General features: G+C 53.9%; 9 protein-coding genes across 9 annotated transcripts; 3 read left to right on the forward strand and 6 right to left on the reverse strand.

Annotated features, from left to right (window-relative positions):
• Positions 1-1,889: 1,889 nt before the first annotated feature.
• J4E83_005006 (uncharacterized protein) lies at positions 1,890-3,799 on the forward strand (the record flags this gene model as incomplete). The annotated part of the gene is made up of 8 exons (XM_049331928.1): positions 1,890-1,946; positions 1,996-2,170; positions 2,218-2,440; positions 2,492-2,607; positions 2,655-2,784; positions 2,835-2,882; positions 2,936-3,250; positions 3,304-3,799. 8 exons carry the CDS (start codon positions 1,890-1,892, stop codon positions 3,797-3,799), a joined length of 1,560 nt encoding a protein of 519 aa, XP_049189023.1.
• Positions 3,800-7,059: 3,260 nt separating this feature from the next.
• J4E83_005007 (uncharacterized protein) lies at positions 7,060-7,387 on the reverse strand (the record flags this gene model as incomplete). Its single annotated transcript, XM_049331929.1, has 2 exons — positions 7,060-7,274; positions 7,360-7,387. 2 exons carry the CDS (start codon positions 7,385-7,387, stop codon positions 7,060-7,062), a joined length of 243 nt encoding a protein of 80 aa, XP_049189024.1.
• A 1,046-nt stretch (positions 7,388-8,433) lies between these two features.
• Positions 8,434-11,417, reverse strand: J4E83_005008 (uncharacterized protein; the record flags this gene model as incomplete). Its single annotated transcript, XM_049331930.1, has 3 exons — positions 8,434-8,654; positions 8,703-8,984; positions 9,035-11,417. 3 exons carry the CDS (start codon positions 11,415-11,417, stop codon positions 8,434-8,436), a joined length of 2,886 nt encoding a protein of 961 aa, XP_049189025.1.
• A 948-nt stretch (positions 11,418-12,365) lies between these two features.
• On the forward strand, positions 12,366-14,372 carry J4E83_005009 (uncharacterized protein; the record flags this gene model as incomplete). The annotated part of the gene is made up of 3 exons (XM_049331931.1): positions 12,366-12,895; positions 12,948-13,692; positions 13,749-14,372. The coding sequence occupies 3 exons, from the start codon at positions 12,366-12,368 to the stop codon at positions 14,370-14,372; spliced, it is 1,899 nt and encodes a 632-aa protein (XP_049189026.1).
• A 305-nt stretch (positions 14,373-14,677) lies between these two features.
• Positions 14,678-15,413, reverse strand: UBC1_1 (Ubiquitin-conjugating enzyme E2 1; the record flags this gene model as incomplete). The annotated part of the gene is made up of 4 exons (XM_049331932.1): positions 14,678-14,817; positions 14,874-15,087; positions 15,167-15,212; positions 15,370-15,413. 4 exons carry the CDS (start codon positions 15,411-15,413, stop codon positions 14,678-14,680), a joined length of 444 nt encoding a protein of 147 aa, XP_049189027.1.
• A 712-nt stretch (positions 15,414-16,125) lies between these two features.
• Positions 16,126-17,545, reverse strand: J4E83_005011 (uncharacterized protein; the record flags this gene model as incomplete). Its single annotated transcript, XM_049331933.1, has 4 exons — positions 16,126-16,172; positions 16,219-16,328; positions 16,375-17,290; positions 17,338-17,545. The coding sequence occupies 4 exons, from the start codon at positions 17,543-17,545 to the stop codon at positions 16,126-16,128; spliced, it is 1,281 nt and encodes a 426-aa protein (XP_049189028.1).
• Positions 17,546-18,026: 481 nt separating this feature from the next.
• Positions 18,027-19,361, forward strand: FEN1 (Elongation of fatty acids protein 2; the record flags this gene model as incomplete). The annotated part of the gene is made up of 3 exons (XM_049331934.1): positions 18,027-18,148; positions 18,229-18,790; positions 18,840-19,361. The coding sequence occupies 3 exons, from the start codon at positions 18,027-18,029 to the stop codon at positions 19,359-19,361; spliced, it is 1,206 nt and encodes a 401-aa protein (XP_049189029.1).
• Positions 19,362-22,115: 2,754 nt separating this feature from the next.
• Positions 22,116-22,973, reverse strand: J4E83_005013 (uncharacterized protein; the record flags this gene model as incomplete). Its single annotated transcript, XM_049331935.1, has 1 exon — positions 22,116-22,973. The coding sequence occupies one exon, from the start codon at positions 22,971-22,973 to the stop codon at positions 22,116-22,118; it is 858 nt and encodes a 285-aa protein (XP_049189030.1).
• Positions 22,974-24,047: 1,074 nt separating this feature from the next.
• Positions 24,048-25,476, reverse strand: J4E83_005014 (uncharacterized protein; the record flags this gene model as incomplete). The annotated part of the gene is made up of 2 exons (XM_049331936.1): positions 24,048-24,839; positions 24,889-25,476. The coding sequence occupies 2 exons, from the start codon at positions 25,474-25,476 to the stop codon at positions 24,048-24,050; spliced, it is 1,380 nt and encodes a 459-aa protein (XP_049189031.1).
• Positions 25,477-25,667: the final 191 nt, after the last annotated feature.

The raw sequence follows: 25,667 nt of genomic DNA on the forward strand, positions 1-25,667 counted from the left end.
ACGGCTCTGCTTCGTGCTCAACTCCGTGCCAGGCGGACTTAGTCGAACAGGAAGACCCTGGAACTAGTCGAGGGGTGAATAGCCGCGAGCTTCCACCGCTCTTTCGGATCTTGCCAACACTCCTAGACGTCTAGTGAGTATTCCATATCCTGGCCTTGGTACCATCATCATGATCACCTGGCCATGTGCATACTTAGGCGACGCTCCTGATCCATGCTTCGTCGTGGCTGGTTGCAGAAAGACGATCCGTGCTGCTGTTTAAATCGGGTCCTCGAAGATATGTGGCGCGCACCAAAGCGCGCGACTAAGGCACAGTTTGAGAGGTGCAAGAGGCCCAGCGCAATGGTAATGAAAAGCAAATCTCCGTGGACGATCTGGTCAGGTTCGTGTTACATGTGCATTGGTTGTTGCATGTGTGCCGTCGCAGGCACGTCCACGAGTGTCGCTTATGCTACTCGTCTAGGCAAGATGACACAGCGCGGGACTGATTTCTGATAAGCTGTCGACGAGACTCTCGTTCTCAAAGTATATTGTCGAGTATACGAATCCCGAGTAAATCATGGCCGACGTTTCAGTCGAGAGTCAGGGATCAAGGTTCCGGATGAAAGCTCCCGCCGCGGTTCATGGAGCGACTCCGAAGTCTGCGTTCCTTGAGAGCCCAGCCAGAAGCTTACAAAATTCCCTGATATCATGCTCGTCAGATCTGTCCCTCGGCGAAGGTACGTCGTATCAAAATAGCCGCGCGGACCAATAAAGATCTTCCTCCTCACCGCCTGGACGAAGTTTTCTTACGAACAGTCAGGGGGTACCGGTTACAGGTAGACCGTAGTAACACCCGAGTCGTACCGCTCGTGAGCTCACGCAAGGCAAGCCGCACTTCCATCTACGTGCGTCATAGCTCCAAAGAATGTGTTAGACCGCGGCAGTTTCCAGCCCTGGCATTGAGTAAGGGCTCTTCGCTGAGGCGCGTTGAGTAATCTACCGTGCCTCGCGACACATCGGCTAAACTTCGACAGCCAGCGATCAAGAAGCTCATCCATGCCGCTTCGACAGGCGTCACAAGCGTCTCATGAGGTGGGTTACATATTGTTCCCAGGGCTGAGTATACCCCAGTCAGAAATGCAAAGTAAACGGCCCGCCACCTTGGGTCGCCGAAGCGGCACCACTCTTCTTGGCCCCAGCACGCTACTTCCTTCAAACGTTCGGCACCAGTCTTCGTGCGCAAATGACAGTACCGTAAACCCACAATCGCTTCAGCGACTCCAGGATCTGCCCGTCTGCGCAAAGAGGCTGAGTGTTTGCGATTGGCTGCGTTTTCGCACCCTGTCGTCCCACTCCTTACTTGCTCTTTCCCACGTTCACGCCTCTAGCAACACACTCCGCACGTGTCATCATGGCAAACGCTGTAAAATTACTACCCTGAATGTAGGTCGCATCTCGCAACTTGATACTACTGGACCGTTTTGGGCACCCGTTGGTCGCACGGTTGGCTTTTCCTTTAGTCAGGTTATTCATATAGCCACTACCCGTGGACATGTCTCCCATGCCCCTACATCATTCACCCGACCACGTACCCTTTCCACATCCAGTATCGACTCCCTGGTAGCTGGGTTTGTGGATCCACGCCGTGGCTGTCAATCCTCCTAGTGTGTCTCCGCTGACGGCCCACCGTCTTTTACACCCTTCTAAATTCCTTCTACGCTTCCGTCGCCGAGACCCTTCTTGTTTCTTTTCAACTTCTCATGCTCGTTCGTTGATCACCGGTATTAACCATGGGCTTCAATCCAGACTCCAAAGAATTGGGACCGAGTGAGCCACGAGCGCTCCAACCTACCATCTCCAGTCAATCGAAAGCAGCAGAAGCAGGGCATAACCAGAACCGAAGCATCATGGCAACCATCGCAGACGATGACGACCGCCTACTTGTGCGCATTGGATACACTCCTGTAAGCGCTCTAAGTCATTCACTCGACCATCTTCCAACAGTCTCCGCAGGTTCTACAAAGACATTTCTCGAGATGGTCTACCGTTTCATATGCCATCTCGATTCTAGGAGTACTGGGCTCAGTACCCGCTACCTTTGGTGCACCAATGAGCTCAGGTGGCCCAGCAACAGCAGTATGGGCTTGGTTCATTGGCAGCATCATGGCATACTGCATAGCAAGTTCAGGTACGTTTGCAACATGCACAGAAGAGTCTTAGCTAACTCTCGTCAAGTTGCCGAACTGGTCTCAGCATATCCGACAGCGGGAGGCATGTACTATGTCACAAAACACGTTGTACCACCTGAACACGTTGCAGCCTGGGCGTGGATCATCGGTTGGTGCAACTTTCTTGGACAAGCCGCCGGCGTTGCAAGTCTGGCGTATACAATCTCCCAGATGATATTGGCGACGGTTGTCATGCACACGCTAGACAATGGAGAGTCTGCCTTTACGCCGTAAGAATCACCCCACTTGGATCACCTGCAGCAGCTTACCGATCAATGCAGGCAAGCATATCAGACCGTCCTGCTCGCTATTTTCGTGTTGTGCATGTTTGGCACAATCTGCTCGTTCCCCACGAATTGGCTTCACCGCATTATCTTGTGGTTCGCCCCTATCAACAGTACGTCGACGAAGGATTCGTGTTGAGCGCCGTCTGACAGCAAATAGTCATCGCATCAATCTGCATCTGCATCGCTCTTCTCATTCTCACACCGAACAAGCAAAGCCCACAATGGGTGTTCACAACAGTCATGGACGGCTCAGGCTGGGGAAGCAAGGGTTTTTCATTCCTCCTTGGGTAGGACCAAACCAACATTTGCATAGCGCCAGACCACTGACTAGTCCCAGCTTCCTTTCCGTTGCATGGACGATGACTGACTACGACGGCACGACACAGTAAGTCAGCCCTACGACTCCACACATGAGCCAATCTAATCAGCGTTACACAGCATGTCGGAAGAGACCCACGATGCCGCTATTCGCGGCCCTGTAGCGATCCGCGCTGCAATCCTCGTCTCCGGCGTCGTCGGTTGGATGCTAACCGTCACCTTCTGCTTCTGCATGTCAGACTACGATGCGATTATGGCCACGCCGACCGGTCTGCCCGTGGCCCAGATCTTCTTCAACGCTGGCGGCAAAACAGGTGGAACCATCATGTGGTTCTTCGTCATGTTGGTCCAGTTCTTCACCGGCTGCTCAGCCATGTTGGCAAATGCTAGAATGGCTTGGGCCTTTTCCCGCGACGCAGCCTTCCCATTCTCGGGGTGAGTCCCCGCTTCCAGACGGTGCTAGTATTGAGGGGTGCTGACTTGCATAGTTTCTGGAGCAAGATCAATTCCTACACGCACACTCCGGTCAATGCGGTATGGCTTGTTGTGCTGTTCTGCAGCTGCCTCGACCTAATCGGTATCGGAAGCACCCTCACCATCACGGCTATATTCAACATCACCGCCCCGGCCTTGGACATCAGTTACATCGCAGTCATCATTGCCCACCGATGGTACGAGAACACTGTCACTTTCCACCCTGGACCATACACAATGGGCAGATGGAGCAAGCCGGTCAATGCGATTGCAGTGACATGGGTCATCTTCATCAGTGTTGTGTTGTTCTTCCCGACTGTCAAGCCAGTCAGGGCCGACAACATGAACTACGCTATCTGTGTGGCAGCCTTCATTGGCCTGTTTAGCACGGCTTGGTGGTATGCGGGTGCAAGGAAGAAGTACACCGGCCCGCGCACAAGCGACACCATCGATATGCTTCCACCGGAGGACCCAGAGGATATCCTCAGCGACTACGACAACAATGTCTAATGCACAGCTCCGCATCGCATTCGCCTATTCCTATTTGAGAGCGCATGGCCGCCTCGAACTTTACGATTTTCACGATTTCACATTCAACGGAGTTTTACATGGTGGTGGGCATCTTTTATTTCGGCGTTGGTCCACATTTGGGTTTCATTTCTTCCATCATTTTCTTTCGAGCAAACGGAGTCACCACCTAGAAGGGAAGAGAGATCAGGGGCCACTCCCATTCACTTGCGCAAGATACCTATAGATCGGATGATACCCCCCAAGCAGCCAGCCACACGCGTACTCGATAGCAAAACTACGCCAATGTCCTCATTATTTAGCGCAATATACTCCATCATTACAATCATCTACTTTCAGTAATTTCCCCCATAGTCCTCGGTTTGCATGGTCACTACGTGGGTGTCAATGGTCACAGGTTTGCCTCTGCTACTAGCGTTGCAGCTTCATGCAATGCAGGTCATATTTGGTGCGCCCATCCGCGATTAGTCGCACACCACCAATGACAATAAATGCACCATATTTTGCTTTTTCAGATCCTCTTGTATGGATTGATCGGTATTCAGAGGGCGTAGTTCGCCTGCTTACGTGACCCTGCACTGCTAGGACACTGTACAGATGCAGGCTTAGCGGGATCGAGGCTGTCATCGGCAACTTCGCACAATGGCACTCTTTTGGATCCGTGGCCGGTCGGTTAGAATTACGGGAAGAATGCTATGCGGGAGGGTTACTGAATGGGTGACAGGGCTACGAAGAGATCTGTGGCTACGACGCTGCAGGATCTGAGGTGGTGGAGCGACGTATGCTCGCATGTTACACGGGCGTAATCTTATACGAGCAGTACAGAATCTGGAACAGTCATCCTAAATCGCGTGCATGTGCATATGATTGGTCTAGAAACACATGCTCGTTGCTCCACCAAAATCGGAGACCTCTACAACAAATGGTACCACAACGCATTCATCCCACTAACCAGCGAACTCAGCCCACAGAAAACAACAAGTCCACCATAACCACTTCCATAGCCCCCAATTGCCTCTCCTTTCCAAGGCATGCCGCCAACAAGTGCCTCACTCATCGGCCCAGCAACAATATTCCCAATTCCCCTAGCAAGACAGAACAGCGAGAATATGAGGATGGTATCCACATGTCCCATCCCCCTCGACTCGCCCTTCTTCGCCATCTCCCTCATAACAGCCGGCCATGCTGCTGGAAATCCCCCTGCAAACAATCCGAACAAGATGCAGAAGATGTATAGAACAGCGATGTGTGTAGCCAAGCCCCAGAAAAGAAAGACAGAGAGAGTAGCGCCCGTAGCGGAGACCGCAATGCAGACGCGCGAGTTGAACCGATCGGTCATGTACCCCATGATGGTAAGACCTACCATAGCGGACACGTTGAGCAACATGAGTGAGGCCGTAGACAACCAATCCGAAGCACCAAACACCTCGCGAGTGAAAGAAGGAAGGTAGATACCAGGGAGATAGTACCCCGCGCCCTGAACAAAATTAGCAAGTTGATGTAACAAGAAAGACTTTGAAAGAATGAGTTTCCAGTTCCAGAACCTCTTCTCCCCAGCCCCGCTGTCCGTGACCGGAAGTCTCGGTCTAACAAACCACGCCAACGGCATACCCACCCCAAACATCACACCAGCCAAAATCCTCATCGTATTATGATATCCCACCTGGTTCAGTAACGCGTTGATTAGAAGAGGCAGAATCAGCCCTCCGCACCCACCACCCGCACCAATAACCCCAAACGCCAATCCCCGCCTCTTATCGAACCACTGTTCTGCAAAGACCAATAGCGGGCAAAACGCCACACTCCCACTTACGCTCTGCAGTACGCCTTGCGTGAATATGAGCTGCGTCGTGCTCGTACAGAACGAACTCGCTATGTTGGACACAATACAACCGAGCAGACCCGTCGTCGCCATCCAGCGTGCCCAGGTGGGTTTCCGGCGCGCGAGATACAGGACGAGGGGTAGGAAGATGAGGATGAGAGATTGATTCAGGACGCCGATTACCGCGGCGAAAGAGGAGGAGGAGGATTGGGAGCTGGCGGCAAAGGGGGCGTGTGTGGTGTAGTGGGATTGGAAGCGGCCGTAGGAGAAGGATTGGCCTGTGGGTTGGTGAGTTTGTGTTAGGGGAGGTGTGTTAGAGAGAGATGGGGAGGGTTGAGGAGGTTTGAGGAAGCTTGAGAGGGGACGGACCGATGGTCAAGAATTCGATGGCGAAGGCTGCGGTGAGGAAGAGAAAGGCGTGTTTCCCTTTGTCCATGGGTGGGAGGGTTGGAGGGAGGAAGGAAGGGGACTCATGGAGCTTCGACATGCGCTTCTCTTCGATGTCGCTTCGTGGGAGTAGATTTGGGTCGTCTGGTTCAACGACAGTAGTTGCTGGTGTGCTTTCGATGGGATCGTTGGACATGTTCCCGGTTGCTAGTATGTGGACTAGATGTAAGGGGAGAATGTGATGAGGGTGTCAATTGACTGTACTTGATGATGTCTTGATGGATCTTGCTATCGTGAGGGTACTGTCGCAACAGGTAGCGTCCGCGTCGACTAGAGGTGAATGTACAACTCCCATACTCGCGATATACTACCTCATCCGCACACGCCTTGCGCCCACACGCCTTACGCCTACAACACCTCCCATTCTCGACCACTCTCATGCGCAGTCTGGTCCGCACGCCCTACGCATCTGCAGGACGCCCTTGGCAACCATTCAATTCATCCGCAACACCTTCACACAACACATCATCCAACACGACCAATTGGATAAAAACTTATATTGATGCAGATCCAGGTCTATTCTGGAAGCCAATGGGGTATTCTAACTGTGTCGCAAACATGACTTATAAATCTCGATAGATGGCAAGAGAAAAGGAAAATGTGGGTGTAAAGAATGGAAGAACCTGACATGTGATGGAAGAAACTTTTAGTCCGTTATTTCCCTTTTCGTCGATGGTTGTTCTGGCGTAAATGTCGTTGCGTTAATGATTATGTTTTGCGCTTGCGCAGTGTTTGCGGGGTGTCTCGTCTCCTCTTTCTTTTCTACTTGCGCGTGGTGTATGTTTTCTTGTGCGACGTACTCAAAGCTTTGAACACGTCGTGTGCTGCGATGCCGTGTAAGGTGTCATGCATGGCACGTTGTTCCTCGGTAGGCTATGACGCTGTCTTTTCTCTGTTGGTCCGACCAGATAGGTGTCCATCCATCGATAGTTGTCGACCCGTAGGTACAGGAGCAGCTTCGCCCGAGGAGCATCTATGACCGTCCAGTTCCCATACGGCTCAGTTCCTTTATCCGTATAGTAGAAGGCATCTTGCTGAAGCGCTTGCTACTTGAGATGGTGGACGAGTTTGCCGAGGAAGGAGCCGAGGCATAGACGTACTCGCCGTCAACATATTGCGCTTCGCTGATAAAGGTCGTGCGCTTCTCGCGACGTGTGTAACGCTGTTCGAGGCGGTAGAGCTCGAGGCCTGAATTGGGTTCTTGTTAGTCTACTGTCGCAGGTGTGAAGGTTCGGGGCTAAGGTAAGATGGGACGAAGCGAGGTAAGACATACGAGCTTGCATCTTCTCAATGAGACCCATTGTGTATTGTGTGGAGTTTGTTGTGCCGCGCGCCGAGAGATATTGTGTTTGTGTCTGTGTCGAAGAAGGAATACCAAGGAGAGGCGGATCGTAGATACGGCACGGTTGTGATGTCGCAATGTGTTCGCCGGCTAGTTCCCTGCTGCGCTGTTGCAGATGCCGTGTCGGATTGAGGTCGGACCAGGTACTCGAATTATGTTATAATAATGCGCTTCACGCCTGTAAGATTGGTGCTCAGATTATGCGAGGGTAGATAGCGGGTAAACGAGTGTAGAGATGCGGCGCGGGAGGGGAACGATGTAATGAAAAAGGAACGGATGGCTGGTAAAAGACGGGATTAACGACTACGGTACGCGAGTTCCAAGAGGAAGGAGGGCCTTCCCTCGGATAGGTTGTTGGGGCGGGACAGTTGCTAGGCGTTCCAGGTTTCATGCGCGGGCAGTTCTCGAATCCCAAGTTGCATGATTTGGGGTTAGTAGAGCCGAAAGCCAAAACATACCAGGCCTAGAAAAGCCATCGCGTCCGTGTCGCAGCATCGTGAGTCGTGGACCGCTTTCGCCATTGCGCGGCTTGCATCGATATTCTTCATTGCGGGGTGTAGCGGCTCACTTGCTTGACAGCTGGGCAATCTGTAAGCATGCCCGTCGCGGAAACCTCTCCGAAGGCCCCCAAACCCTGGATTTCGCAGAGTTCGCATTCAAAGGTTCCCGGTTGTCGAGTCAGGGTCTCACGTGGTAATCAGGGGTCTTGGGCGAGACCCCAGAGCGTGCCGGCGCCACCGCCTTGGCAACCGACGCTCGTCCCAGGGGCGCATTGCTAATCCTCGTGCTGCTCAATTCATCCGCCGGGTAGCAATCGGCATGGCCGATCACAGAACAGAAGCGTTTCTTTTCGTGGGACAACGAGAACCACCATGACATTGGATCTGATTGCTTCTCCAAAACTTGATGCCCAAAAAATTCCGGGATCGCCATGCCGCATACCGTAGATCTACAGCCTCACCATGCTCCGTGCTCCATTACAGTTGAAATTGTCCGACCATGACCTCATGCGATTACTCGAGACTCCGGGACCGTGCCATCGACCACAGCAATCGCGCCAACATTGCCTGCATCTGCGGATCCGTTCAACAACGAAATGACAGAGATGACATCCGAAGGCTCGAGCAGATGCCAGCTCGCCAGCGTCTGCTTCGAGCTGGCGCCAACCGTGACCGAGAAGACGTGATCAGTGGGCAGTTTGGACTGGCGCAGCGATCGGAACATGTCTGTTGATGTTAGCGGGTGGACAGCGCAGCCACAAGTGCTACACATACCTTCATCTGTGAAGTCGTCGCCCATGCAAAGAACAAACTCGGGCGCATTGCCGCTACCTTCGCCGTAGTTCTCTACCAGCGTCTTCGCGATCTCGCCCTTGTTCACGAACCTCGGGCGAACTTCAAGATTGGCTTTACCCGTCATGACCTCGACGTCGTGCTTCTTTGCGACAGTCCTCTCGAGATGCTTCTGGCACTCACGCGCCTGGAACGCACCGTATTCGGGATCCGCTCTCCGGTAGTGCCACGTCAGGGCAATCTTCTTGCGTTCGATGAATGAGCCTGATCACCCGTTAGTATTAGATAGTTTGATTGACAGTATATAAGCTCACCTTGGGTCCTCTCTGTGTAGTGTTGGAATACGTCAATAACCTCCTGCTGCCAGCTCATGTCGGTCGTCTCGGTGAGATTGTGCCATTCTTGACTGCGTGGATGCCTCATAAAGCTGCCATGCTCAGCACTCAGACCCAGCTCGGGAATATGACCCATCCATTCGTCCAGGAAAGCTTGGTCTCTGCCGCTTATAATCCAAACAGCATTCGCAGGGTCCGCTGCTAGGGTCTTGAGGGTCCGGATGACACGATCGGATGGAATAGCTGCTTGCGGGTCCTTGACAATGGGTGTCAGAGTACCGTCGTAGTCGAACATGAAGAGTCGCTTCTTGGCTTCACGGTACTGGAAGAGTAGTTTAGCCCGGTCCAGTGCTGGCGTGGCGAACGCTTGATCGAAAGCTGACAGGTTCGTCATCAATCGCTTCAGGTAGTTGTTCGACCAAGCCTGGACATTGTTTTGCACAACATGATTGTAGAGTTGAGCGTGCGTCTCGGCACGAACTTCGTCACTCTGGTTTAGAGCGTCGTTGATCGCATCGGCAACTCCGCCCATGTCCCAGGGGTTGATGTGGCTTGCGTTGTGCAAGGAACTCGCTGTACCAGAAAACTCCGACAGAATGAGCGGTCCGTGATTATCCTTTTGGCAAATGATGTATTCCATACTTGTCGTGTTCATACCGTCTCGCACGCTGGTGATGAGGCCGATGTCTGCAAGTCGAAGCAGAGCAAAGTATTCCTCCCGGGAAAGGTACTGTGGGAAATGACGGACCGGGGTGAAGTCTAGGGTTCCGTAGGTGCCGTTGATCTTGGCCGCAAGGTCCGAGATCTTGTTGACCACCTTTTCCTGAGCGCCATCACTTCTATCGGTATGGACTCCGCTAGGACTTGTGACCTGGATGAGGACTACTTTGCCTACCCACTCGGGATACTTCTGAAGGAAGAGCTGGAACGCCTGGAGCTTCTGAACCACTCCGCGAACCGCATCTAGCCTGTCACGCCCAACAATGAGCTTCTTGCCAGCATACATCTCGCTGATGTCTTTGAGTTTATGTTCAATTTCCGGGTCGCCAAAAGCTTGTCGCTGTGTGGAGACGGCGTTAATTCCGATGGGGAACACGTCGACTGCTACATGCGCGCCGTATGCATCGACTCCAGTGGAGGACGAATCGAAACCCAGTATCCTAGTACAGCAAGACGAAAAGTGCCGCGAGTAGCTGTATGACTGGAAGCCGATCATGTTGGCGCCCAACACGCCCTCCAGGATCTCTTTCCGTCTGCTCAGGCAGCGGTAGAACTCGCTACTTGGGAAGGGGATGTGCAGGTAGAAGCCAATGTAGATGTTTGGTAGACGTTGGCGAAGGAGACTTGGCAAGAGCATCAGGTAAAAGTCGTGTACCATGACGATGTCGCCTGGCTTGTAGACCTCGAGGATCCTGTCTGCGAAAAGCTTGTTCATGCGGTAGTAGTCGGCCCATGATTTCCGGGCAGCGCGCCCATCAGCTGGCTCATTCTGCTTGTAGTGGAACAGGGTGTAGAGCTCGTGCTCGGCATATGTCCTCCAATGGCTCTGGTTCTTCAGGATGTATTCATCTTTGCCATCATCTACCTCGTCGACAAGCCACACTGGTACAATCCTGCCTCCGTGATCGCGTTCGAGCTGTTTATCCAATCGTGCTCGATCGTCTGGGCCTATCCTGAAGCTGTTTGGAGCTTGAGGTACTTGTGTCGGTTTCTTTGGATCGACGGGAATGGGCGCGGCGGCCTTGTTCATGGGCGCTTGCGTAGCTGTGACGGATGCTGTCTTTGCGTGCGCGATCTCACCAGTCCAGCCTACGAGCACGTGGTTCCATGGAGAAGAACTGGAGGCCAGGTAAGAGAAGGAGTCGAAAAGGGCCGAGGTTCCGCGTCGCGGGTTCAGTTCCCAGTCGTTGCCCTGTGAGTAACCAATTGAATAGGGTATGGCAAAGGTCGCACTGATAACGCGACCGCTGAGGTTCAAGCCAGGGTGTGCGGCGCGAGGATCTACGTCTGCAAGGTCGTGCTTGGCATTCGGGTCGGGTACCTCGCTCGTTTTGCTCTTGACGTCTCCATCAGTTTGTGCGCCGGCTGCCTGTTCAGTCTGAGTGCTCGCCTGGCCCTCTTTTTGCTGGCCAGAGAAGTATGAGTTGGCGCTCCATTGGGGGCCTGGTGTGGCAGTCTCGGGATTGAAGGGAAGGTTGCTCGTCTTCTCGGTGGTAGACTCGTCGAAGTAGGCAGTTTTGCCGGAGAGATGTACGCCGGGTGTGACGGGCACGTTGGTAATTGCGGGGTTTAGCGCAGGATGTGTGCTGTCTTGGGAGTCGAGCGGAGGCCGCTGGGGCTTCTCATCTGTGGGAGGGGCCATGGTGGATGTAAGCGTAGGCGGTGCTCTGCATGGAACTGTCAGGTACTTGTAGGCGAGAAGATGAGAGGTGGGAGGATTATAGGTGAGGAATATGCCGAGCAGTGGACAGGCAGTGCAATGTTTACGTGCATGCAGTGGTGAGGCGCGACTAAAAATAATTATGAAATATGAATTACCTGGTGCTTGCGTCGCTGTCTTGGACGAGTCTCACAGGAAAGAGCTCCGCAATGGGTCTGGGCTGGGGCTGTCACGGAACGAGGGGAATTTAGAGGTCTCAAACGAAGGGTGGTGTGAGAAGGATGTCAGAGAGAAGACACCACGTGTGTCGAGAAGCTCACAGAAGGTCGACGAGTGTAATGAGGGAAGAAAAGCTGGCCGTGGTGGGATGGTTCAACGCCCCACTAACATAGCTGTGACGTTGGAACCGACCAGCTCGGGCCTCGCTGTCTCTGCTGCAAGCAAGGCATCCAGGACAGCAGCGCACCATTACCGACTCCTCGCGCCTGCATGCGCTCCGCTCGCTGACCGCTCTGCGAAGTTTTGTTGGGCGTGTCAATATGATGTCAGGCAGCTTTCATATCGGACGAGGGTGTGGGCCGGCGCAAGTGCTGCAAGTGGACCGACGACGGAGACGCCTTGGGGCCTCTGCAGTGCCTGTGGGGTATTGGGGGCAGTCTGGCCGCTTTCACAAATGTCCTCCGTATATCATGCGACATGGCAGACGCAGGGCTAGCAATAAACGTGTCCAACGGCCGGGTGCATACGAGAGCGACTGGTAATGCAGCATGCCCGCGGGAGTGCCTGGCATCCTCCGCCGTCGACTCGACGGCCCAAAGCGGACTAGATGCTTGGCACAGTGCACGCGAAGATGCATGCAGAAGATTCGTGTAGAGTGAGCACAACCACCACCTTGCCGCATTGCGAGTCGTCGTTATCTCCCCGGGCCTAATGCAACTCTCGCGCACCCGGCTGATATGTCGCGCCCATAATCGCTTCAATCCATCCATTGCGCTATGGCAGCACTTTGTCCAACCTGGCTCGCCAGGACCCCGCGACCGGCGCCAACTTTCTACTGCGACAGAAACTGCACAAGATGGCGCGAATTCAAGTAGCAAGGGTGATAATACTCATGCTCGCGATGCCCAAGCTAGCGAAGCAGTCACCGACAATGCGGCAGAACCGCCGAATGCAGAGGCAAAGCAATTGCCCGTGAGGAGAATGACCACGGTCAAAGGGCGCTGGCTGTCCAGCAAGGTCGAGGTTTCGATCGCTAAAAACAAACACCTGAAGCGGACAATGCCTACTCCCTCGAATGTCGAGTACCAGGATCAGCTGGTGACTGCCAAAGACGCGTTTGCAAAATCGCAAGACTACGAGGGCGTAGTTGTACGGCCCATCGTGGTCGGGAAGGTCAGAGAAAGCGCGCTTCCATGGTGTGTGAACATGGAGGGAGAGCCAACAATGACAGGCCTGGATCGGTACATCCCCAAGCCGTCCTCACTCGTAATGTCATGCTAAGTCGAGGTCCAGTCTGCAATCAGAGATCGAGAAATTCTACAAGTACACACAACCCGATCGATACGAAACGGCCGCGCGGAAGCACCTCATCGAACAGGTGCAGAGACAGGTTAAACAATTCCTTCCGAAATACAACATCGAGGTGTTTGGCTCTGAGCGGACTGGCATAGCTATGCCTCTGTCAGACATAGACTTCAGGCTTGTATTAAAGTCACAACCGTCAGACCCCGCGCAGGTGCCAAAATTCCCGCCGGATACGAAAGAGCGGAAAAAGGGAACACGTCTTCTGAGTAACTTATATTGGAGGGTATTCAATAAGAACGGAGCATACCTACTGGCCGCGATTCGTCACGCGCGCTATCCTCTCGTCGCCGCGCAGGACCGCAAATCGGGCCTGGATGTGCAGGTTGTGCTCTCAAACGATACATCCATCTCGAGGGTCACTATGCAGGAGTACATGGAAAAGATACCCTACCTGCGAGAGCTGTACTGGGTAGTCAAGACCATGTTCGACACACGAGGCCTTTCGGACGTATTCCGGGGCGGTTTTGGGTCCTACTCGCTCTTCATGATGGTCGTCGCCAGCATAAAGCATGCACCAAAGCCACCGAGAGACTCTGCGCGTGCCCTCCTCCACTTCCTCGACTTCTGGGGTAACTTCGATACGACGAAGCACGGCGTGTCTATCGAACCTGCTCACCTCTTCGACAAGGCGAAGCACCCTGTCCTCACGGATACCCAGAGGGCTCGGCTACAGGTCTGCACTCACCCATTCTCCTCTTTACATCTCCCATCATGCTGACCCCCACACAGAGCGGAGAAACCAAGCCCCTCCCCCCGTACATGCTCTCCCTCCGCGACCCCGCCGACGAAACCAACGACCTCGGCCGCAAAGGCATAGCCATCAAGCACGTCCAAGCCACCTTCCGCGATCTCCACAAGAACCTCCTCCTCGACACGAAATTCAACAAGCGAGCCTCCATACTCTGCCCTCTCGTAGGCACATCCTACATGCTGCAACTCGAACGTCGCAAGAAACTACAAAACTACGGTCGCGAATGGGTGGAGAGGGAACAAAAGGACCTTGCTCAATTGGCAAAGGAGGTTAGAGAGGGTGGATGGCAAAGTGTAGTAGACGCAGTAGACGAAGAGGTGCTGAAGGATTCTGTGGAGGAGGATGTGGAGGAGAATACGCTGAAGATGATGGAAGAGGAAGAGGCCAGGCTGCGATTAGCCAAGGAGGAGCGGGATAGGGAGTGGAAGAGGCTGTCCGAGGAGCAGACTCGGCGGTTGAAGGAAGAAGCGCAGAATACGTCGATACTAGACCATGGTGATACCATGTCTTCGATCCTGGGTACGGGTACGCTGGCAGTGGAGGATCCGCAGACAAGTAAAGATAGTGTAGACGGACAAGGCGACGAGGCGAAGAAGGCCTAGTCGCTTACCAATGTTGTAAAATATCATCACATGCAATCTTCACAGTAATCACAAACAAGCACGCGACTCGAGTTGAACATCAGAGAAGAAATCGAGCCTGTTGTGGTAAGAGTGATAATAGCCAGATGCTATGAACCCCAGTCCAGCATGCATGCCGTAGTACAAGTGTAAAACCCCCCATCAGTCACTACCATGAAAGTCTGCCCCTAACCATCATCCTAGCCTCCCTTCCGCAGATGCTAACGACAAAAGACACGCTCTCCGCCGCACCCAGTCTTGACGCTCCTTTGTTGCGCTTCGAGAGCCTAGATGGCGTACTTTCGGGTCCACTCGCGCGCCGTCGATTCGTAGCGGGACCGGTCGGTCTTGTAGACGTGTGCGATCTCGGGGACGAGCGGGTCGTCGGGGTTTGGGTCTGTCAGCATCGAGCAGATACTCAGCAGCACTGTGATTTTTGTTAGTATCAGAGCTGGTTTGTTATAGGGATCTATGGAGACGCACCCTTTGAGATGGTCAGAGCAGGGCTCCATTGGTCTCGCAGAATGTCCAAGCAGATGCTGCCGTTGGAGTTGATGTTGGGGTGGTAGATGCGGGTGGTGAAGTTGACCTTCGGGGGCTTGAAGGGGTAGTCGGTTGGGAAGTGGATTGCTAGGAAGAAGACACCGCCGGAATATGGTGAGTCGCCGGGACCCATGATGGTTGCTTGCCAGTGGAACTGCGTGTTGTCAGTGTCATGTCCAGTGTGGTTTTGCGTTCGCCCAGCCGCGTGGCTGTCTTCGCGGAGAGTGACGTACCAGATCATCTCCGATGGGGCCAGCTGAACAGGAAGAGGGAGGGTCACTAGGGGTGTCGTGTCAGCTAAATGTTCTTCTCGTCGTGTTCTCGCAGGGAGACGGCGTTGCGGCCTTGCTTGAGGGCCCCGCATGCGGTCGTGGCCGTGCAAGCAAAACAGCGAGCCTCGCCGCCAGCCACGAGGGCCGGGAGATGGGTCACGTACCGGCCGAGATCGGTCAACTCCTTGTTGATGCGCTTGAGAGCCATGGCTGCGGTGTGTGTGTGTGGTGTGTGGAGTGGTGGTGACGGGTATCGCGGGTGTCGGGGTCGAGCGAGTTGGTGTTGAAGAGTTGAAGTGGGATGTCTGCGCAGGCAAGGCGGTTAGTTAGCGGCGGGGATCCAAAGAAAGCAAGTGCGGCGTGTCAGCGCGGGAACCTCATCCGCCACTCTTTAACTCACTCACCTCTGACTCTATGTGAGGACAAAGACGGTCACGCTGTACGAGCACGATGTTTTGCACGATGGGGCTGAAGCAGGGGCGTTTGTATTTATCATGTGTGAGGAGCCAACCGCACGAGGCGAGACAAGCTGACCGCCCAACTGTCGCTGCCCACATTTCCACCGAGCGTTTCTAACCCAACAACCGCGCTGGGTGGCAACCTATCGAAGCCTGGAGAAGATGCCTCAAGGCTGACATGGACATTCACGCTGCTTCTGACCTCACTTAGTCACCACGCATTGGGCGGTAGCGAGGCCTTTACTCGGGTGGCGAACGGCACTGTGGATACGAGCAATCAGATGTGATACTTGCCGCGTTCGAGGCAAGAGTCGCCGGGTTTGATATGCATTTACTTCTAAATAAACATTGCCTGCATGCGTACCACCGCTAGGCGCCTACAGCTGACATGTTGCTTGTGATTGGGTGCGCTTCTACGTATTCTTGTTGGTAGTACAGCAACAACCCGAGTACATTTCACCATTAGCAGAATGCTTGTAGACCTGTGATTGCACGACCGAGGATCAAAGCTGATGCAGGTTAGTCAGAGTCGAGACACGTTTCGATTGTACTCACAGTGGATGTCGCTTTGGCCCTCGTATGTCTGCGTCACAAACAAGTTGGCGACATGTCTTCCGATCCCGTACTCGTCGGATACTGCGTTTCCGCCAAACACTTCTTGCAGTCTGCTCACAGTCAGTACATGTCAAACAAGCGCGTGGTACTACTTACGTTCGCGCGTTGATCAAAGCCCGGTCACAGTTCTGTCTCTTGATCATAGAGATCATCTCAGGTGCAGCTTTACCCTCGTCCTTGAGCCTTCCGACTTGGTGGGCGGCCAGGATACCGTATGCAGCATCCGTCGTCGCGTCAGCTAGCTTCTTCTGCACAAGCTGGTACTTGGCAATCGGGTTGTTCTTGAATTGTTTCCTCTCGAGGGCGTACTCTCGGGTTCTTGCAATGCAGTCCTCGAGAGCACCGATAGTCCCCCAGGCAATGCCATATCTGGCCGAGTTCAAACAGCTGAAGGGTCCCTTCAAACCCTCAACCTCTGGAAACATGTTTGCTTCGGACACGGGACACTCATCAAGCTGGATCATGCCGGTAATGGACGCCCGCAGACCGTTCTTGTGTTTGATTGGCGGGGTCTCGAGAGTACCCGGTGGACATTGATCGCGCTCAATGACAAAACCACGGATCTTGCCAGTCTCCTGCAGCTTCGCCCAGACAAGGAGAACATCGGCAATGGGCGAGTTTGTGATCCACGTCTTTGATCCAGACAGTGAGTAGTAGCCCTTCTTAGTCGGATGTGGCTTAGCAGTTGTCTCCAGAGAGCCTGGATCGGATCCGTGGTTGGGCTCAGTCAGACCAAAGCAGCCCAGCAGTTGACCCTTGGCCATCTTGGGTAGGAGGCGCTCCTTCAGTTCTTCAGATCCAAACTCCTCGATACCGCCCATGGCAAGTGAGCTTTGGACTGAGTAGCCGGAACGATATCCAGAATCGACTCTCTCCACAGCTCTGGTGATCAGACCTGCGGCAACACTGCTGACTCCGGCACACTCGTAGCCCTGGATGCTTGCACCCAGTAGCCCTAATTCGCCCATTTCCGTGATGATCTTCCTATCAAAGTCCTCATTGCGGTATGCATCTGTAACACGTCAGCTAGCTCTAAACTCCCCACAACGGTATATGTACCTAGCACTCTCGGGAGCATGCGCTCTTGGCAATATGACTCTGCCGTCTCCGAGATGGCTTGTTCTTCCTCTGTGAACAAGTTGCTTGAGTTCAATGGATCTTGCCAGTCAAACTTGACGGGAGCATGTAGGTACCGCTTGCCGAGGGCCGCAGACCGGAGTGGGGTGCGCAATTGCCTGGTGGCATGTCTGTAGGTTGGTCGCAGCATTTTGGATTCGATATCAGGAATGTGGAAAGTGTCTCAGCTACACAAAAGTGATAGTTATACCCGGTTTCTCACGAGAATCTGCGTAATTGGATGAAGTTGGCCTCGGAAGTCCCACCGTTGAAAGAACCGCGGCAGGCGGTTCGGAAGCACTCCGCGGTGGCAAGAAAGCTAGCATCATCACTCCAGACACGCGGCAAATGAAGGATTTGGCGGGATCACGAGTTGCAGATAGCAGATCCGAGATGCATCGCCTGGAACGCATGCAGAGCCTCACTAAGCGATGACAGGCAAATGTGGGGTAGTGACGCCAAGAGATGTAGACCGTGATTGCGCGCGGTGAGACGCGAACGCGTCGTGACGATCGTTGGCGTCACTTTCTCCAGCCACCACGCAGTCGCCTACGCTTCTACACACAACGCTTTGGGCTAACAGCACCTCAAACCTCTCCGATCAATACAACTGTCAGGGGAAATCATTCGCCATGGGTATCAAACACCTGTACCAGCTCATTGAGGAGCATGCGCCAGAGGCCGTCAAGAAGGGCGAGATCAAGAACCAGTTTGGACGCAAAGTCGCGATAGTACGTCTGCTATCGTCTCACCTGTGCGGTCAATCACTAACATACTCAGGATGCGTATGCATATTTAAACCCCTCCATGGCTCTCCCATCTAATACCGTATAGATCTATGAGCATCTACAGTTTCCTCATCGCGGTTCGCTCCGATGGCCAGCAGCTCATGAGCGAGACGGGCGAAACCACTTCACATCTCATGGGTCTCTTCTACCGCACAATGCGCATGGTCGACAACGGCATCAAGCCCCTGTATGTCTTTGATGGCGCTCCACCTAAGCTCAAGTCTGGCGAGCTCGCGAAGCGTTTCCAGCGCAAGACAGAGGCACACGCGGCGGCTGAAGAGGCGAAGGAGACAGGTACAGCAGAGGACGTTGAGAAGTTCTCGCGGCGGACGGTCAGAGTCACGAGGGAGCACAACGAGGAGTGCCAGCGCTTGCTCAAGCTCATGGGCATCCCGTACATTGTCGCACCGACCGAGGCTGAAGCTCAGTGTGCTACGTTGGCAAGAGGAGGCAAGGTGTACGCCGCTGCTTCAGAGGACATGGACACGCTTACTTTCGATTCACCCATCTTGCTGCGACACTTGACCTTCAGCGAGCAGCGCAAGGAGCCCATTCTGGAAATCCACCTGGACAAGGTGCTCGAAGGCCTGAACATGGAGCGGAAGCAGGTACGAATACATCACTACCTCAAATGTATCATATACTAACCACTGCCAGTTCATCGACCTCTGTATCCTCCTCGGCTGCGATTACCTCGACCCCATCAAAGGCATCGGCCCAAGCACCGCCCTCAAGCTCATCCGCGAGCATACCGACCTCGAAGGCGTCGTCGAACACATCAAGTCCCAATCCTCCAAGAAGCTCACCATCCCCGACGACTGGCCGTTCGCAGATGCGCGCCTTCTCTTCCTCGAGCCCGACGTGCGCCCCGCCGACGATCCAGAATGCGACTTCAAGTGGGAAGCCCCAGACGTAGAAGGTCTCGTCAAGTTCCTAGTTGAGGAGAAGCACTTCAACGAAGACAGGGTGCGCAACGGAGCAGCCAAGCTACAGAAGAACATGAAGACGGCGCAGCAGAGTCGGCTAGAGGGTTTTTTCAAGCCGATTGAGAAGACCGCTGAGGAGAAGGCTAGTCTCAAGCGCAAGGCAGAGGAGAAGCTCGAGGAAAAGAAGAAGAAGCAGAAGGCTGATGCGAAGGCGAAGAAGCAGGCCAAGGCTAAGCCGAGGACTGCTGGTTAGGGAGATGAAGTTACGGGAGACAGCGTCGGGGTTTGCGCGAAAAGGGCGTTTATGGGATAGTGATACCGGGGGAGCTTACGGCGTTTTCAAGGCATACCATACGCATATGGTTCGTTGTACCATGTCTACGTCATGGTGTCTCGACATGTAGCTTCGTTCTATATGAAACCGAAGGAATTTAACAACATTGTCATATACACAATTCCCAATCCGCCTGACTGAGTGCTTTCCTTTCCTTTGGCCTGATATCTACCTTTTCATTATTACTTCGTACAGTGTATCCAGATTCATGCCTCAGTATGCACCTCGACATGGTGATGGGCATCTGTTCTCGCCTCGTCTTATACTATTTCAACATCTGCGAGCCCATGGTCTACTTTGATTCTCCAAAGAGAACATTCAAAGAGCCCAATTTCGACAACTCCGCAAATATTCTGTCGCGACGGAGAGATATCAATGATCTAAAGAGTGTTGTGTCCGCATCTGCGGAATTCATAAATTAATGACACCACTTCAACCTTTCGAAAACTGACCGCAAGCATGTGCAACATGTTTTTGACATATTCCATTACAATACTTCTCATCACAACATCCAGAACCGTAGAATTCGCCTACTGTCAGCAACTTTACCTCTGACATCACACCCAATACCCGCCATCCTGTACTTACTACTACTGCACATCACACCAAACCTACAACCATCACCATCGTCATCGCAAGACGGAATGCAAGTAACCCGGCGTACCGAACTCTATGCCATATTTTCAACGTCTCCTACCAAACTATCACAGCACGCTACCCTAGCGGCGCAACTGCCCGGGCAAGAGCGACTAACAATCTCATCCCTCACCATCTGAATCTATCACATTCGATGCTTTTTGTGCCAACAGGTGAGATGGGCAAATACCACCCCTTCCCATCCCAGCAAAATCAACACAGGATAAACCCGTAACAATAACCCCCCTCACCCATCCATCCTCGTAACGAGTCACGCCCGTCACGAAACACGCTTCCTGAAACGATAAAAGAACGGGCGAACGACAACGCGGACACTTACCTGCCATGACACCGCCGCATCCATCCAGGGTCCAGCAGTTCAGCACTTACCTGTCCTTGTTCATCCGGCTTATCCCACCACCGCCGCTGTAGGAGCCACGCATGCGCACGCACTACCACATCCAACCTAGACTAGCTAACAGTCGTTGAACCGGGCAAATGAACCACTCAACCTTAATTCTCTCTCCTTCCAACCTTCCAAGCAACGTTGGTATGGTTCGAAACAAGCGGGGAAACTTCGGTACCAGGTTATCTTCTCAAGGTACCATCAGCCATCACAAAGGCGAAACGAGGCGTGGGAGCTAGAAGGTTCAGGTGGGGGATGGTTACGTTCTGACGCTGGAGTGTGGCGTTGACGTGGATGTGACATGACATCTGACTGACTGACGGATGGATAGACGGAAGGAAAGAGCAGAAAAGAGTTCACGCCAGTGCTGTTTGCAGCCGGCAGCGGTCGCGCCAGCCAGCGTTGACACATCCACGGATGCCTGCGTCTGCGCTATTGACGGATGCATCCGCGTTAGAGTGGTTCATAGTTGCGTTTGTTAAGGAAGTAGACTGGTCGGTCGGCTGGCCTGCCTGATGTTGTTCGGTTGCAACGTGAGCCGCGGAGAGTTTTTGGAGAACATGTTTTCGGCTTGGTCTTTGTTCATTTGGTATGGGATGTCCACGGGTAGGTAGATATGAGAGATGTTCAAGGACTACATTGCGCTAGCACAGAATGAGCCAATTTCTAGCCATCTACTCCTCCGTCACAATCAGATAAAGAACGCACCAAACGTAACCAACTCAGCACATCAGCGTTGCCTCTCCCACGGCAAACCCACGGCAGGTATAGCGCAAGCCGAACGCAACCCTAACGAACCGACTAGCCCCTTTAAATCGCGCCACGTTATCGCGCCACTTAGAGTTTCCAAGGGTCCAGGGTCTTGCACGACAGCGTTGGTGGTTTGGTCGAAAGACAAGAACATGTTGGTTGATTGATCGACACATGCGCGAACGCGGGTCCCGGACGAACTTCCCCACAGACAACGTTTCAGTTGCTGCATGCTGCAAATGTGTGGATCTACACCGGCCGGTGAATACACTCGCGTGGCATGTACATTAGCACTTATCATGTGAAATGATGCGCGTTTTTGGAGTGCTGGAAAAGGGAAGGTTTGCTGTGCGGTAGGCGTGTTTCAAGGGTCCTTGGACAGGCTTTTTACTGCTTTGGGATGTGGGTATCTTGGGTATCTATTCATGTTCGCGGGTTTACTCATCGTTGTGTGTATTGCGTCCAGGAATATTACACAAGTCAGGCGAGTTGCTCAACGGGGTAATATGGCGTCGATCCGGCGAGAGTTGCGTGGTTGCTGGTGACAAGGGAAAGCGAGGTTGGTTCTCATCCCTGCTGCTGCTCTTGCTGCTGCTTCGAACTCGTAGCACCAATGCGCATCATACCCAGCACGCTACTTTGAGACTGGTGCGCTAGCTTCAGCGGGGAATAGCGAGACTCTGGGAGGCGGCGGCCGGCTTTGATGCTGTCTAGAACCCTGTTCAACGTGTCAGTCAGTCAATATCCTAAACAATGTCTTGACAGAGGGCATGTATATGTTGTGCATAAACCCAATCACATGCGCAATCGCGTGTGAAACAGCCGGACAAGCTGTGACGGACGGGAGATGCGCAAGCCCAAAGGCTTACTTTGCTGGCGACTTACCATTCCGCATTGATGAACTTGACAGCCTTGCCACCTGTGCGAGTAATCTCCTTCTGCATCTTGCTTGCTGCTAGGCCGCCGCCTGCACCACCCCCACTGCCAATGCAGTTTACTCGACCAAGTATGACGTGCGTTACGGTTCGGCGGCCGAGCGATATCGAATGGCTAGCGCCATGAGCAGCGCAGAGCTGCTTGAGCTTGTGGTCTGAGACTAGAGGGGCGGTGGAGCCGTTGAGGTAGAAACAGAGGCCGGTGAAGATCTGCTTTTCGGAAGGTTTTGACGAGGCTGAGGAGACGTCGCTCTGGGGATGCGTGTCTGAGTCTGTCCCCACGTCTGGCGCATGCTTAGAGACAGTCGCAATACCGTCGTCTTTCTCCTGTGATGGCTTTCTGCTGCTGCCGGCCTTGCTGGCAGCCCATACCTCGGCCAGGCTCTTCTGTCCGCCGGCCCTCAGACCCTTTGCGCCCTTCTCCCAGCTGCCGTTGTCCTTGCGGCCATCCTTGCCAAAGTCCTCACTCCCTGCACCCACCGTATCCGCGACTCTCTTGCCACCGCCTCTGCCTGCCCTGAACTGCTCGCCTAGCTTGAGGCTCCGCGAGGCGCGCCATGAAGTGGAGCCTCCGAGGCGGTTTTCCGCGCGCTGATGGCCGGTACTGGAGCTGTTCCAGGGGTCGAAGAAGGTGCGTCTGGGCGGTGCGGCGGCGACGGGGGACGTCGGACGCGGACGGGGTGTGGCTACACGCGTCGCGGATGAGGCTGCTTCAGGCGCGTCTGACGCGTGCGCAGGTGACGGGCGGTCGGCATGGCGGGCGTCGTCAGAAGTCGGGTCCGCGTTCGGGATGCGTGTTGCCATATCGGGTGCTGATCTTGCGTCGACGGTTAGCTTCGGGGCCCTTCCAAGCCGGGGGGATGTGATGCGAGTGCATTCTCGCCTGCCCGCCGAAAATGCACGTGAAGGATTCCACGTCCTGTCCAGTGTCCACTGGCGTTGCAACGGGCACCCGAACCCGGGCTGCATGCGGCAAGGCGTGGCGGGGGCGACTTACCCTGTTGTTGTTGTGCGTGCAGACGCATGTGGGAACAGCTGCGGGCTCAGTGGGCAGTGTGATTAAAAACAAAGTTTACGTACGCCAGGGTCCTGAATCGAGTTCCATTGATTTTGCAAAACAAACTTTGCTAATCCCATGCTGCGACGTCTACGCGAGGGCAAGGCAATCCTTTGCGTGAAACCATAGGTTCAATACGGAAGGTCAGCAACGGCAGCCTCGTTCCTGCGCGGCCTCGCTCCTCACCTGAGGGCAAGGCCGCCAATAACACGAATGCGATACACGCGCCATGCTCAAACAAGCTGATTGTGATGTGTGTGTATTATCCATTACTCGTCCATGTCTGAGATGACACAATTACACTAAGTATCTCGGATATCGATGCGTGTTCCGCAGCAACGCAGTCGCGTGCCTTTTCGTATGTACAGCCGAAGAAAAGAAACATGCTTCCAAAAACAATTCGTTGTAGTACGCCATTTGCCATGCACCCTGTTTCCTGAACGCCATGCTTTATCCGTCATAGATCACATGAACTGAATGTACTAACATGAAAATAGAAATTTTGACCCGCGAAGGTATTGCTTCTGACAACGCCCGCTAAGAAAGGTCATACAACTGACTGCGGCAGCGAGACGTCGGGACATCTTCGCAATGCCGGAAAAGAAAACAATGGGGTACTTTAATAAAACGACTCGGAACGCCTGCATGCTTTTGCGGCGATGGCAGGTCTCCATGTTGTCTAGGCATCGCGTTGCCCATCGGTCCGAATAGCGCGGTATGAGCCGTGGAGTCGTGAGCGCATGTGAACATACTACATTGACTCGTGGTGATACGAGTCGTCGTGAGGTCGTAAAGGCCGTTGTGAACAGCTGCTCCGCTGTCTACGCATGGGCGTGTGTGCTCTTGCTGACCGAGGCCTCGTATATCGCGCGATGCTTCTTCATCTCGTCGGCGTCGAATGCCAGGGCATCGCTGCCCTTTCTGCTAGCCAAAGACGCCGAGCTGCCGTTGCCGAACTTGAGGCTGGCGAGCGATCGGGCCTTTTTGAGCGACTTCTTTCCAGCATTCGCACCTGTCTGGGGAATGTGGTCAGCGGCGGCCCGCTGATTGAATTGCGTTATCTCTTCGACTTCGGGCCGGGGCTTGACTCGCATGCGCTTGAACTCGCGAGTAATCCTCTCAAGCTTGCTGAGACCCTTGATGGACGGGGTGTAGCTGAGCATGGGCTCGGGCGACTGCTTCTCGTGCACGCTAGATTGTACGCTGGGCCGGCGCTCGGAACCAAAACTGACACCGGAGTCATGCTTCTTCTCTTTGCCAGGTCCGTTCATGTAGCGATCAAACGACTCCGGGCCGTGAGTAGCGATGCAGTCTTGAATCATGTTCTGCGCGACGCGAAGGTACTTGTCGACGATCCTCTGGACGGTGGGCCAGCCAGTCTGGTCTTCCGGGCGCTTGTCCCGGTTGATGAGAGGAAGTAAGACATCAGGTCCCCTCCTCTGCACCTGGCTGATCAGTTCGAAGAAGATCTGGCGTTCTTCTTTCAGAGCTTCGTGGTTCAGGAACTGCGAGGGGAGCTTGGTCTGTGCATGGACAGGAGGAAAGAGGGTGTTGAGGTAGCTAATGCAGTTGAGCTTGTTGAACTCTTCGTCAGAGAGATGGTTGATCATGATCTGCTTGATGTTAGTTGAAATCACGTGAGAAGGAAGATAGATAACATACCCATCGGCGGAGCCCGACCCATAGCTGAGCGTAGTACGACTCAGCTTTCCGGTTCTTGCCTTCGAGGTTGTTGATCCAGAGTGCAATGCCAGGTGCCTTTTCAGCGACACGGGCCATGTCGGCGTCCCATGTGTCCCTGTGGACGTCAAGGGCCTCGAACGTGGTAGCCATCTCTCTGCGTCGTCTTGTCTCTAAATCTTTCAGGTAGTCGAGCGCAGTCAAAGCTTGGCTCCAGTCGACATCAGCTGGCTCGGGCATGAAGGTGCGGGTCACAAAGTTTACGATGAATGCGGGTGGCAATGCGCTGGTCCGTGTGGGTAACGCTTTGAGCTGGTTCATCAACGACGAGGTGAAGCTCATGGTCGCAGCTTCTGTGGTGTTCCATGCGAATGAGCTGGAAATGGGTGATGTGTTGCCAGACTTGGTGTAGTTCTTGGGGATGGGTTGGGCGCGGTCCACGCGGTTGAGCTCGTACATGGTCTTGAGAGGGATGTCGTAGCTGCCAGGGTACTGTAATACGTGTTCGAGAATGTATGCCATTGAGTTGTGGTTCTCGTCCGACGCGCTCCGGGAATGATTTGATGCCATTTTGAAGAGTACGTGAAAGGTGTGGCGTATGGATGCGAAAAGTCCCGGCGATGGCGCAGCGCTAGAGTTGCGCGTATCGCAGAAAAGCAAAGAGCGGAATGCGATCCCCGAGAAGCGAGAGCGAGGTTGGAGTTGAGGGTGTTGACGAGGAGAAAAGGCGGCCCGGGGGAGATGGGCTAGCGGGCGGCGCG

This window comes from Alternaria metachromatica (genome assembly GCF_023757995.1).
Source record: "Alternaria metachromatica strain BMP 0045 chromosome Unknown scaffold_9, whole genome shotgun sequence".
Taxonomy (NCBI): domain Eukaryota; kingdom Fungi; phylum Ascomycota; class Dothideomycetes; order Pleosporales; family Pleosporaceae; genus Alternaria; species Alternaria metachromatica.